Consider the following 14,154-nt stretch of genomic DNA (forward strand, 5'->3'; position numbering starts at 1 on the left):
GAATCCGCCTGCCAATGCAGGGGACATGGGTTCGAGCCCTGGTCCGGGAAGATCCCACATGCCACAGAGCAACAAAGCCCATGTGCCACAACTTCTGAGCCTGCGCTCTATAGCCCGCAAGCCACAATACAGAGCACGTGTGCCACAACTGCTGAAGCCTGAGTGCCTAGAGCCCATGCTCAACAAGAGAACAAGAGAAGCCACTGAGCAGAAACAAGAAGAACTACAATCCTGCAGCCTGTGGAATGAAAACCACATTCACAGAAAGACAGACAAAATGAAAAGGCAGAGGACTATGTACCAGATGAAGGAACAAGATAAAACCTCAGAAAAACAATTAAATGAAGTGGAGATAGGCAACCTTCCAGAAAAAGAATTCAGAATAATGATAGTGAGGATGATCCAGGACCTTGGAAAAAGAATGGAGGCAAAGATCGAGAAGATGCAAGAAATGTTTAACAAAGACCTAGAAGAATTAAAGAACAAACAAACAGAGATGACCAATACAATAACTGAAATGAAAAAATACACTAGAAGGAATCAATAGCAGAATAACTGAGGCAGAAGAACGGATAAGTGACCTGGAAGACAGAATGGCGGGATTCACTGTTGCGGAACAGAATAAAGAAAAAAGAATGAAAAGAAATGAAGACAGCCTAAGAGACCTCTGGGACAACATTAAACACACCAACATTCGCATTATAGGGGTCCCAGAAGGAGAAGAGAGAGAGCAAGGACCTGAGAAAATATTTGAAGAGATTATAGTCGAAAACTTCCCTACCATGGGAAAGGAAAGAGCCAACCAAGTCCAGGAAGCGCAGAGTCCCAGGCAGGAAAAACTCAAGGAGAAATATGCCAAGACACATAGTAAGCAAATTGACAAAAATTAAAGACAAAGAAAAATTATTGAAAGCAACAAGGGAAAAACGACAAGTAACATACAAGGGAACTCCATTAGGTTAACAGCTGATTTCTCAGCAGGAACTCTACTAGCCAGAAGGGAGTGGCATGATATACTTAAAGTGATGAAAGGGAAGAACCTACAACCAAGATTACTCTACCCAACAAGGATCTCATTCAGATTCGATGGAGAAATCAAAAGCTTTACAGACAAGCAAAAGCTAAGAGAATTCAGCACCACCAAACCAGCTCTACAACAAATGCTAAAGGAACTTCTCTAAAGGGGAAACACAAGAGAAGAAAAGGACCTACAAAAACAAACCCAAAACAATTAAGAAAATGGTAATAGGAACATACACATCGATAATTACCTTAAATGTGAATGGATTAAATGTTCCAACCAAAAGACACAGGCTCGTTGAATGGATATAAAAACAAGCTGTGTATATATGCTGTCTACAAGAGACCCACTTCAGGCCTAGGGACACATGCAGACTGAAAGTGAGGGGATGGAAAAAGATATTCCATGCAAATGGAAATCAAAAGAAAGCTGGAGTAGCAATACTAATATCAGATAAAATAGACTTTAAAATAAAGAATGTTATAAGAGACAAGGAAGGACACTACATAATGATCAAGGGATCAATCCAAGAAGAAGATATAACAATTGTAAATATTTATGCACCCAACATAGGAGCACCTCAATACATAAGGCAAATGCTAACAGCTATGAAAGAGGAAATAGACAGTAACACAATAATAGTGGGGTGCTTTAACACCTCACTTACACCAATGGACAGATCATCCAGACAGAAAATTAATAAAGAAACACAAGCTTTACATGACACAATAGACCAGATAGATTTAATTGATATTTATAGGACATTCCATCCAAAAACAGCAGATTACACTTTCTTCTCAAGTGCACATGGAACATTCTCCAGGATAGATCACATCTTGGGTCACAAATCAAGCCTTGGTAAATTTAAGAAAATTGAAATCATATCAAGCATCTTTTCCGATCACAACGCTATGAGATTAGAAATAAATTACAGGGAAAAAAATGTAAAAAAACACAAACACATGGAGACTAAACAATACGTTACTAAATAACCAAGAGATCTCTGAAGAAATCAAAGAGGAAATCAAAAAATACCTAGAGACAAATAACGAAAACACGATGATCCAAAACCTACGGAATGCAGCAAAAGCAGTTCTAAGAGGGAAGTTTATAGCAATACAGTCCTACCTCAAGAAAGAAGAAAAATCTCAAATAAACAATCTAACCTTACACCTAAAGGAACTACAGAAAGAAGAACAAACAAAACCCAAAGTTAGTAGAAGGAAAGAAATCATAAAGATCAAGGCCAAAATAAATGAAACAGAAACAAAGAAAACAACAGCAAAGATCAATAAAACTAAAAGCTGGTTCTTTGAGAAGATAAATAAAATTGATAAACCTTTAGCCAGACTCATCAGGAAAAAGAGGGAGAGGACTCAAATCAATAAAATTAGAAATGAAGAAGAAATTACAACAGACACTGCAGAAATACAAAGCATCATAAGAGACCACTACAAGTAACTCTACGCCAATAAAATGGACAACCTGGAAGAAATGGACAAATTCTTAGAAAGGTATAACCTTCCAAGACTGAACCAGGAAGAAATAGAAAATATGAACAGACCAATCACAAGTAATGAAATTGAAACTGCGATTAAAAATCTTCCAACAAACAAAAGTCCAGGACCAGATGCCTTCACAGTTGAATTCTATCAAACATTTAGAGAACAGCTAACACCCATCCTTCTCAGACTCTTCCAAAAAATTGCAGAGGAAGGAACACTCCCAAACTCATTCTATGAGGCCACCATCACCCTGATACCAAAACCAGACAAATATACTACAATAAAAGAAAATCATAGACCATTATCACTGATGAATATAGATGCAAAAATCCTCAACAAAATACTAGCAAACAGAATCCAACAATACATTAAAAGGATCATACACCATGGTCAAGTGGGATTTATTCCAGGGATGCAAGGATTCTTGAATATACGCAAATCAATCCATGGGATACACCATATTAACAAACTGAAGAATAAAGACCATGTGGTCACCTCAACAGATACAGAAAAAGCTTTTGACAAAATTCAACACCGATTCATGATAAAAACTCTCCATAAAGTGGGCATAGAGGGAACCTACCTCACCATAATAAAGGCCATATACGACAAACCCACAGCAAACATCATTCTCAATGGTGAAAAACTGAAAGCATTTCCTCTAAGATCAGGAACAAGACAAGGGTGTCCACTCTCGCCACTATTATTCAACATAGTTTTGGAAATCCTATCCTTGGCAATCAGAGAAGAAGAAGAAATAAAAGGAATACAAATCAGAAAAGAAGAAGTAAAACTGTCACTGTTTGCAGATGACATGATACTATACATAGTGAATCCTAAAGATGCCACCAGAAAACAACTAGAGCTAATCAATGAATTTAGTAAAGTTGCAGGATACAAAATTAATGCACAGAAATCTCTTGCATTCCTATACACTAACAACAAAAGATCAGAAAGAGAAATTAAGGAAACAATGCCATTCACCATTGCAACAAAAAGAATAAAATACCTAGGAATAAACCTACCTAAGGAGGTAAAAGACCTGTAGTCAGAAAACTATAAGACACTGATGAAAGAAATCAAAGATGACACAAACAGATGGAGAGATATACTATGTTCTTGGATTGGAAGAATCAATATTGTGAAAATGACTATACTACCCAAGGCAATCTACAGATTCAGTGCAATCCCTATCAAATTACCAATGGCATTTTTTACAGAACTAGAACAAAAAAAATCTTAAAGTTTGTATGGAGACACAAAAGACCCCAAATAGCCAAAACAATCTTGAGGGAAAAAAACGGAGCTGGAGGAATCAGGCTCCCTGACTTCAGACTATACTACAAAGCTATGGTAATCAAGACAATATGGTACTAGCACAAAAACAGAAATATAGATCAATGGAACAGGATAGAAAGCCCAGAGATAAACCCACACACCTATGGTCAACTAATCCATGACAAAGGAGGCAAGGATATATAATAGAGAAAACACAGTCTCTTCAATAAGTGGTGCTGGGAAAACTGGACAGCTACTTGTAAAATAATGAAATTAGAACACTCCCTAACACCATAAACAAAAATAAACTCAAATGGATTAAAGACCTAAATGTAAGACCGGACACTATAAAACTCTTAGAGGAAAACATAGGAAGAACACTCTTTGACATAAATCACAGCAAGATCTTTTCTGACCCACCTCCTAGAATAATGGAAATAAAAATAAACAAATGGGACCCAATGAAACTTAAAAGCTTTTGCACAGCAAAGGAAACTATAAACAAGACGAAAAGACAACCCTCAGAATGGGAGAAAATATTTGCAAACAATAAACGGACAAAGGATTAATCTCCAAAATATATAAACAGCTCATGCAGCTCAATATTAAAAAAACAAACAACCCAATCAAAAAATGAAGACCTAATAGAAGACCTAAATAGAGATTTCTCCAAAGGAGACATACAGATGGCCAAGAGGCACATGAAAAGCTGCTCAACATCACTAATTATTAGAGAAATGCAAATCAAAACTACAATGAGGTATCACCTCACACCAGTTAGAATGGGCATCATCAGAAAATCTACAAACAACAAATGTTGGAAAGGGTGTGGAGTAAAGGGAACTCTCTTGCACTGTTGGTGGGAATGTAAACTGATACAGCTACTATGGAGAACAGTATGGAGGTTCCTTAAAAAACTAAAAATAGAATTACCATATGACCCAGCAATCCCACTACTGGGCATACACCCAGAGAAAACCATAATTCAAAAAGACACATGCACCCCAATATTCATTGCAGCACTATTTACAATAGCCAGGTCATGGAAGCAACCTAAATGCCCACTGACAGACGAATGGATAAAGAAGATGTGGTACATATATACAATGGAATATTACTCAGCCATAAAACGGAACGAAATTGGGTCATTTGTTGAGAAGTGGATGGATCTAGAGACTGTCATACAGAGTGAAGTAAGTCAGAAAGAGAAAAACAAATATCATATATCAACGCATATATGTGGAATCTAGAAAAATGGTACAGATGAACCAGTTTGCACGGCATAAATAGAGACAGAGATGTAGAGAACAAATATATGGACACCAAGGGGGGAAAGCAGTGGTGGGGGTGGTGGTGGGATGAATTGGGAGATTGGGATTGACATGTATACACTAATATGTATAAAATAGATAACTAATAAGAACCTGCTATATAAAAAAATAAAATTCGAAAAAAAAAAAAGAGAAGCCACCACATTGAGAAGCCCGCGCACTGCAACGAAGAGTAGCCCCCGCTCTCCACAACTAGAGAAAGCCCGCGTGCAGCAACAAAGAACCAACACAGCCAAAAATAAATAAATAAAATAAATTTTTAAAAAACCTGGTTTGGGACACCAAGAGGGGTTGGAGAGGACACAGGTCCACCAGGGAATCTCCCCAGGGCAGCCCCCGGGCTGACCTCCCTGCCCGCTCCTCTGTCCGAGGCAAGTCTTTTAAAAAGACAAGTTCAAAGGACTGACAAAGAGTTTGCGCCTCTTTAAGGGCCTATATTTAAATTGCTGTCCCAAGCCATCAGGCTTATATTTTAAAAAAGTGATCAGGGAGTCCAGAAGAGCACCAACACAAAATCACCAAGATTTTACTTACGTGTATGTTTGTCTCAAATTCGGAGGTGACATGTGAATAGACCGCGAGGGCGGGGAGGGACACCAGGATGGCCCCGATGAAATGGCGCGGGAGCCAGCCGGCTATCCACTCCAGCAGGCGCTTGGTACAAGCCATCACATCCTCCAGGAAGAACACCATCCTGGGAGCGGGGGGAGAAAGGAGAAATGGGGTATCTGTGGGTGGGGGACCCACAGCCCGGGCCACTCCCAACCCTGGCCTATGCTGTGGCCTCTGGTGTGGGCGGTGGGCAGAACCCCCGCCTCCCTTATTTTTGATCAATGGCAAGTAAACTGGACTCACTCAGCTCACCATACCATATTTTAAGGTTACTTGCTGCATTCGGATAAGATGTGCTTGTAAAAGACAAGCATAGGCCTCTGTGAGTCTAAATGGAGCATGTAAGGACCAGGCAGGCAAATACTAACAGGTCCCGAAAAAGGTCACCCGTCACCTGTTACTGCCTGCTTCTAGGGAGGTCTCAAGTGGGTGGTTCAGGAGGTGTTCGGAATTTTGTGGGGCTTTTTTGGTGCCTCAATGGTTGCAGGCGCTACTGGCACCAACGGGCAGGAGCTGGGGATGGGTGATGTCCCGTGATGTAAAGCGAGGCTCTGCCCTGAGCCCCACATGACTGCTACACACCCCCTGGACAGAGAAAACCTGCTGACGATGACTTCAGCCTAGAGCCTAATTGCGTTTCGTTTACAAACATAAAGTGGTTTCTGTGTGGCAGTAACATACACCGAATTTTCCAGGAGTGCAGCCACTGGGTAAACCAAACAAGATTACCCGTAGTTTTATTTGGGACACCACCAAGAGTCGTCAGCATCTCAGAAACCACATCACAGGCTCCTGGGGCTCATGCCACCAAACCTGCACACCCATAACAGTCCACATTGGGAGCTGTCATGTTATCAGTGCACAAGGGCAAACAGCTGACGACTTTGGCGTGGCTGCCCAGGTGGCGACGCCCTGGCATATTCGAGGTGAAGCGCTACACGTATATTATTTTAAATGGCTTTCTTGCCATTTCTCCTTCACATTGGAGTGATGGCATTTCATTGATTGCTTCTGAAATTGTGTGTATAGGTGGGCTATACTTCAGGGTAGGGATGTGGCATCATAAAACGTTTTTCATGGAGAATGGGGAGCTGAGTGCGTGGGGCCGAGAACTGCTGCTCTGCAGGAAGAAGCCCTGGGTCACCAGCAGCGGGAGGTGGAGGAGAGGGCACTGGGGGTCTGCCTCCAGAGGAAGACCCATGCACACAGCCCCCTCTAAAGACACCTCGGTGAGGGTGCAGGCGGGGCAGGCCCACTTCCCTTGCCTTCAAAGGCACAAAGCCTGTCAAGGGCCTCTCGCATCCACCCAGGCGTCCACACCTTCAGTTACCAGTGTAGGTCCTTATCGACGTAGGGTCCCATATCCACCCGCAGCAGGGCCAGAGGAAATCCCCTAGGCCCCGCCCTCTCCTGGGCAAGGACATCACACCAGAGGCTCGGGCAGGAGCAAAGTGGCCCTGCAGAGACGTGGGTGCTCCGGGCACAGCCAGGCCTGGCGTCCTCATGGCCTGCAGTCCTCTGCAGTCCTTAACATGGCTTAGCCCAGAGTTTTTCAAATTGGGTCCGAAGAACAGGGAACAATCATGTAAAGGGTTCTTTAGAAAAGATATGGAGAAAACGCTTGCCTCAGAGGGACTAAGAGCCTTAACCAGTTGTGGGCCCCGCATCGGACAGAAACTCAGGGCAGGGAGGGGAGTGACTGGAAGTGGGTACTGGCTTTTCTTTGGGGTGACAGAAATGTTCTAAAATCATATGGTGGTGACGTTTGCACAAGTCTGTAAGTTTATTAAAAATCTGTGAATTGTACACTTATGAGTGAACTTATTATTTGTGAGTTATATCACAATAAAGCTTGTTTTAAGAAGAAAAAAAGACTAGGGGCCAGAGGATGCCTTGTTTTGGTCCCTTAGGGTGTCCCCAGGCCCAGGGCAGGCCCACAGAGGGTGCAGTTCGTTTGGAAGTGGGTCCCAGGCAGCTCGTGGAGACATGGATGGAGGCAGGCCCAGGGGAGGGCTGTGCTGGGGAGGAGTCACTTGCTGCGGGCAATGCAGCTCCACGCTGGTGGCGAATCTGGGGAGATGGCGAGGATGCGCCTTAGAGTTCTCTCCACTGGGAGGAGGAGGAGGGAAGGGAAGAGCCCCTGGCAGCCAGAGAAAGCCCTTGGCAAAGGGCTGAACGGGCCTCAGTGAGGAGTTGGGGGGGAGGGGGTGAGCGTGGAAGGGAGGGGGCAGGTGTCCAGCTCATCCATTTCAAAGGGAGGGATCTTGCATTTGGGAGTATCAGGGCCAGACGTGAAGCTGTGGTTTCCTGTCCTGGGATGTTGGGGAGGAGTAGAAACTCAAGGTCAGGGCCCTTTACCCCATTTCTCTCCGATCCCCAGTGTGGGGCTGTCCTGCTGAGAGGACAGGGCTGGAGGAAGGCGGTGGGCCTGGTGCAAGGACCCAGCATGAGTGGAGGCCCTGTTTGTATCAGTAGAAACATTGTGAGCTTCCTGAGTGGGGTGGAGCCTGAAACTGAAGGCAGGCTGGGCTGGTGCGGAGGGCCCAGCCTCCCAGAGGGACTTTGCTGTCTCTTTGGACACTCTGTCCGTTTTTAAATGGGATGACTGTCCTTTTATTATTGAGCTAACATTCTAGATATTAGACCCTTGTCACGGATATGATTTGCAAATACGCTCTTCCATCCTGTAGGTTCTCTTTCTCTTTGGGGTGAAAAGTGATGATGGTGTTCTTTGAAACATGAAAGTTTTAAATTTTGATGAAGTCCATCTTAACTATTTTTTCTTTGGTTGCTTGTGCTTTTCATGTCGTATCTAAGAAAGCGTTGCCTGATCCGAGCTCATGAAGACCTGGGCCTGTGCTTTCCTCTAGGGGTTTATGGTTTCACCCTTACATTCAAGAGAGGCACCTGCTGATGTGCTGGCAGCCCCCTACCAGCTGTACCCTGTACACCTACCTCTTTTCTTTCTCTGCCCTGCTTTCTTATTCCCTATCTTCCCACTTTCTCTCTTTAAGTATCTGATTTGGGAAATCAGCAGACTAGCTGGTGGCATTAGGGCTGCAGAGGACAATGACCCACTGGTAAGGTGAGTGCCCACCTGTGCTGAGGGCCCGGGTTGGTGAGGGAGGAGCCAGTGAAGCAGGCTGGGGGAGGGAAGAAAAGAGGACCGTCCCCGAAATGGGTTATGGAGACAGCTGTTCCACCAGCAGAGGGAGCTAAAGGCTAACAGCTGGGCAGCCCTGCAGGTGGGCCTTTACCTGACGGAGACCACGAGGGACAGGACCTCCAGAAGCAGGGCTGCTCCGAAGACCACCAGGGCAGCCGGCGGGGGTGGCGTGGAGGCGGCCCCGTACTTCAGGAAGCAGGTGATGGAGAGAATCAGAAACACTGTTGTTGACAGAAACACATCCAGGAGGGAGCTGAAGGTGGCACTGGCAAAAGTCTTCACGGGAGAATTCTTTATAACCTGTTGGGGGGAGTGTGAACAGATGCTGCTGATGTATCCTCCTGGAGAAGTATAACCCAGGCGGAAAAAACAGTAGATGCTTGCTGAGCACTTGCCTCCTGCGGACCAGGTACGGGGTGAGTAGTGCTTCAGGCAGGCCGTCTCCTACCCCACCTAACAGTGAAGAAACTGAGGCACAGAGAAGTGAAGAAACTTGTCCAAGGGCACACAGCAACTGATTACAAACCAATTAAGTTCTCACAGGCATGTGACGCCCTGAGCCTGAAAGGCAAGCTATCCACAGGCAAAGTCAGTGACTCTGCATCTGTAGAGACAGTAGCAGGAAAGCCACATGCTAGAAGCTTCCACTCAACGCTGGGTCCCAGGCTCAGGGTATGTGAAAGCTGGCTTCATACAGAAGTAGGAGGTCAATAGCAACAGTGACAGCAAGAGCCTTCTCTGGGCCTGGACGCTGTGCAGGGCTCGAGGGCAGGCATGAAACAACCCGCTTGGGGGCTCATGGCCTAATGGTGGGACAGACAGGAGTCTGAGATGGGTGGTGTCATCAGTGTAACAAAGCGACATGCACATCATGTCAGGAAATCACGGGAAGGAGGGAGAAAATGACGACAACACCAGAGTCTGAGAGAGACTGGTTCCAGGCACCATGTGGACCCTTTGGGGGCACGACCTCAATCAATGTTCACACAGCCCTCAAGGAGGAAATGCTCCCAATCTCAGGGCACAGGCTGGGAGGCTGAGGTGAGGTGGCCACTCGAGGTCACACAGCCAAGGAGGAGCCCGGCCAGGGGCTGTGGCATCTTGATCATGTCACCTACTGTCCCTGTGCCTCCATTTCCTTATCTGGAAAGAGGGATAAAATGGGACCCTGCACTTTATGGGTACTGGGGATGCTTAGATGGGAAATCACAAAGTGCGGCAGGGGCCTAATGTGGGGGCGGCTTGGAGCCTCTCACTGTTTCTGCATCGCTCCCGTCCTTGCCAGCTGGCCCTGTGGTTCAGGGATAGTGTCCCACCTGCTCCCCAGGCCTCCGGGCTCATCTACTCCCATTACCTACAACTCAGCCACGTGACCTTTATACAACACAGTCTGACGGTGCCAACTCCTGTTTTGGATCCTTCAATGGCTCCCCTGGCCTTTAGCATAACGTCCACAGTGTGGGAAGCTGTCATCGGGCCCCTGCCCACCTGCCACTTCCACCCCGTCTGCCAGACAGAAGCGCCCACAGCTCCCTGGATGCACCCAGGCTCTGTCTTATCTCCAAGGTTAAGTTTGCAGGTGCTGGCCCCCCTCTGGAACGTTCCTTAATTCAAGTTAATTGCTAGTCCTCCCACTAACACGGGCTCCTTCTGGGCCCTCAACCTGGGGTTGGTGTGCTCTGTGGCCATTACGGGGCCCCTGGGTCTGGATTTTCATTTCTGCCGAGTTACTGCTTCCCTGTGTCTGTCGACGCTACACCCCAGCCCCAGGAGCAGGACCCGGCGGAGCAGACGCTCAGTGAGCATTTGGTGACCTGTGCCCTCCGCTGGGGAGGCTCTGTACTCAGCACCGGGAGTGGGTGGGAGCTCCTGGCCCTGAATCAGGCGGGTGCCCAATCCTAGCGACGGGATCTCGGCCACTCGGCCTTTCCTGGCCTCGGCTTTCTTTTGGTAAAATGGGGATAATCATAAGCTTCCTTGAAGGGTTGCTGTGAGGATTAAGGTTGCTGTTTTGCCTTAAAGGCACCAACCAACCAACTCCCAAGTCCACGAGAGGAGCCTCGCCTGGGGTATTAACGGATATTCACCACCCAGGAGGCTGACGAAACTCAACCCCACAGGCATGAACTGCCCTGTCTGGTTCACCAGGACTCCTGGGGTTGGTCAGGGCCTGGATGTAACAGACACTGAGGGATGATCTGCTGGATGAACGAATGGAGTCGAATGAGAAATCCTTCTGGCTCTGGGGTTGGGAGGGTATGCATTTTTGACCTTGGAGCACTAAGCTGGGTTAGATTTGGGAAAAATGCAGGGAGCTGGCTTCTTGGAACTCAAACCAGGCTCTAGGTTCTCGTATTTATTCATCGTTTCCACCAAGCTCTACTGAGCACTTGTGGGTGTGGGGACTGGATGCCACGTAGAGTGGAGATGAGAGACAGGGTCCTGCCTCCCAGAGTGGAGAGTCCAGGGGGAGGCATACGATTCAACAGTCCCACAAGAAGAGATTACAAACTGGGATGCAGCTGCGGAGAAACAGTATAACGGGGGAAAAAAATCCAGTCTGGGGTCTGGGAAAGTTTCTTAGAGGAAGTGATGTTTGGGCTGAGAGTTACAGGACAACAGGAGTTAAGGCAGGGGAGGGGCAGTGGAGGAGGGCTCAGCACCAAAGCAGGCGGGAGAGCGGAGCAAGATGAAAGCCCTCTCAGCTCTTGTCCCATTTCAGTAGGAAGAAAGCCGACAGGGAACAGGGGGAGAAATTCTGCTTGAGAGCAGAGAATAGGTGGGGCTGGAGCTCCCCCATCACCCCTCTCACCCGGTACTAGGCCTCCAGGGGCTGGAGCACGGCCAAGGGCGCCTGGGGATGCACCAGCTGCGGAGGAGAGGGACCGGGAGATGACAAGCCTGGGTTGTTGTAGAGAGATTTGGGGTTTTCTCCCTTGTGGAGATAAATTCACATACAGGTGAAATTTAGGGCTTATGGACTGTGGGAAATCAATATGAGCCGTCAATTTCCTGTCACTCAGGAAAACAAAAATGGCCTCCAAAGCACAAGACTAATTGTGAACTGTGCAGTGAAAATGACGCATGTCTTTGGTGAAATTATAAGGAGCCACGCACCTCTTCTTGATAGCTGGTCCTGTAGGCTTGTTCTAGCTCCTGATCCAGGAAGTTCAAGCTGAACTGATTAATGGGTGGCTTAAAAAAATAATCTTTCATCAGGCTAGAAGAGACGATAAATGCAATCAATCAATGTGCAGCACAATCGTTATATTTATTTTATCAGAAGATCACAGTTACCTACTGAAACGCCATTTGTGAAGCGTGTCACAAAAGCTGTACCTAAAAGTCACCATACAATAGACATTGCTCAACTGCCCCTTTTAGAACATGTCTCTGGAAAGTCCTTCATGCTTCTAAACATAATCCCATTTTAGGTTTCACCTCCACGAAAGAATGCCCATTCACCATTAATATAACACACATCATCAGAACCGTGCTTTTGAAAACATCTTCCTAACGTCCAGAATTAGAATAGAAGGAGGCAGCAGCTTTTTTGTTCCATAAAATGATCCCTTCCAAAGGACCAGCAGATCCCTGTACTGAGCGTACTTATGTTGATTTGGAGGCTTCCTTGCAAACATAATTCAGAACCGGCTGTCCTGTCACTCAGAGTACTGACAGTAATTACCACTGTCACCGCTAACAGGTTGTTATCACAAAATTGTGTTTATAGTTAGTGTAATTTTGGTGCTATTGTCACATATGCAGATTGCATGTGAAACCTGAAAAATGATAATGCTCAATGATTTTAATAGCAGAGAAATCAAGCCTGCTTTACGTGACTCTTTCATTCTTTTATGGACTGCTAGCAAATAGTCATATCCTTTTTATCCTGCAGAAAATTACTATAAATTTAAGGGAATGTTAGCATAATTTCAGAAGGCAAATGCAGATGTGGGATGTCTCTCTCCCTCACATAATAACTACTAGAATTAAATCTGATGATATATGTAAAGAGCCTATCATGTGCCTGACACACAGTAGGGTTCACTGTAGTTCCTCCTTTCCCTGAAGCAGAGTGGGCTCTCTTTTTGTGCTAAGTGTGCAATACCTTACTGGGCTCTCAGACTTAGAAAAGAGAAAATTCTATCCCCTAATGTTGACCCCCTATCCTCCCCTCCACTTGGCAAGTATGGACAGAGGGAAAAACAACAAAGCAGCTATAAGAAGGAAATGTAATGGTTTCATTTTTGCAGTCAAGTGGCAGGATCCACACTATAAAATGTACTGCTCATTTGAGATTAATATTGGGAGGTTCCACTTCTGGGACTGGAGATTAGCTCCTGTTAGATCAATCGTCTCTCAGATAACAACTATAAACCCTGAACAAAATATAAAAACAACTCCTGGAAGGCACTGGCAATTGACCAAAGCAGTAAGAAAATGGAGGAAAGCCACACTTGGAACAGGTTGAATTTCTTGTGGGGTATTTTTTTTTTCTTTTCTTTTTTGCCTAAAGAGAGTCATTGGTCAGCACCACATGTAGGATGGCTAAAACTCAGAAAAACTACAGTTTTACTGACCTGGAAAACCAGAAAATAGAGTTTAGCATGCCCACCAATGGAAAATGAGGTTGGACATTCCAGAGAGAGAGGACCAGAGAAGGGGGAGCCCCAAATTCTGCATATAGGCTCTGCTCGAATCTCTGGCTGACCCTTGAAATACACATGTGCATGGCAGACTACAAGCCTAATTAAGGCTGAAGGAATAGTGGCTGCCCACCTCAGGGTAGACAGAGTTCGGTGTTTGAGTTCAGATGAGTTAACTGTCTACTAAAACAAACAAAAAGTTGATATTCTTCAAAGGAATGTAACAGAATCCAGATTTTCTAACCATTGTACATAATGTGCACAATGCAATTCAAAATTACTAGACAAACAAGGAAACAGGAAACCATGAGCCATCCTCAACAAAAAAGCAATCAATAGAGACCAACCTGAGATTACCAAGAGGTTGAATTGGAGGTTGGGGTTTATAATGTATATGGATATAATACATGTGAAAACTGTAACATAAGGAATGAGAAGAGAGTAATGTACCTATACAGTTGTAAGATTTCTACATTTAAAATGAAATGATACAGGGACTTCCCTGGTGGCACAGTGGTTAAGAATCCGCCTGCCAATTCAGGGGACACAGGTTCGAGCCCTGGTCCGGGAAGATCCCACATGCCACGGAGCA

General features: G+C 45.4%; 1 protein-coding gene across 2 annotated transcripts in view; it reads right to left on the minus strand.

Moving 5' to 3' along the window:
* ADCY9 (adenylate cyclase 9) overlaps window positions 1-14,154 on the minus strand; it is a 121,947-nt gene that overhangs the window by 13,780 nt on the left and 94,013 nt on the right. For both annotated transcript variants that reach the window (XM_082362071.1, XM_082362070.1), the window contains exons 6-8: window positions 12,031-12,133; window positions 9,005-9,213; window positions 5,670-5,829 (exon numbers count right to left, since the gene is read on the minus strand). In XM_082362071.1, coding sequence (XP_082218197.1) covers window positions 5,670-5,829; window positions 9,005-9,213; window positions 12,031-12,133 — 472 coding nt within the window. The remainder of the gene's footprint in view (window positions 1-5,669; window positions 5,830-9,004; window positions 9,214-12,030; window positions 12,134-14,154) is intronic.

The sequence above is a fragment of the Balaenoptera borealis genome (genome assembly GCF_965194805.1).
Source record: "Balaenoptera borealis genome assembly, chromosome: 16".
NCBI classification, from domain to species: Eukaryota; Metazoa; Chordata; class Mammalia; order Artiodactyla; family Balaenopteridae; genus Balaenoptera; species Balaenoptera borealis.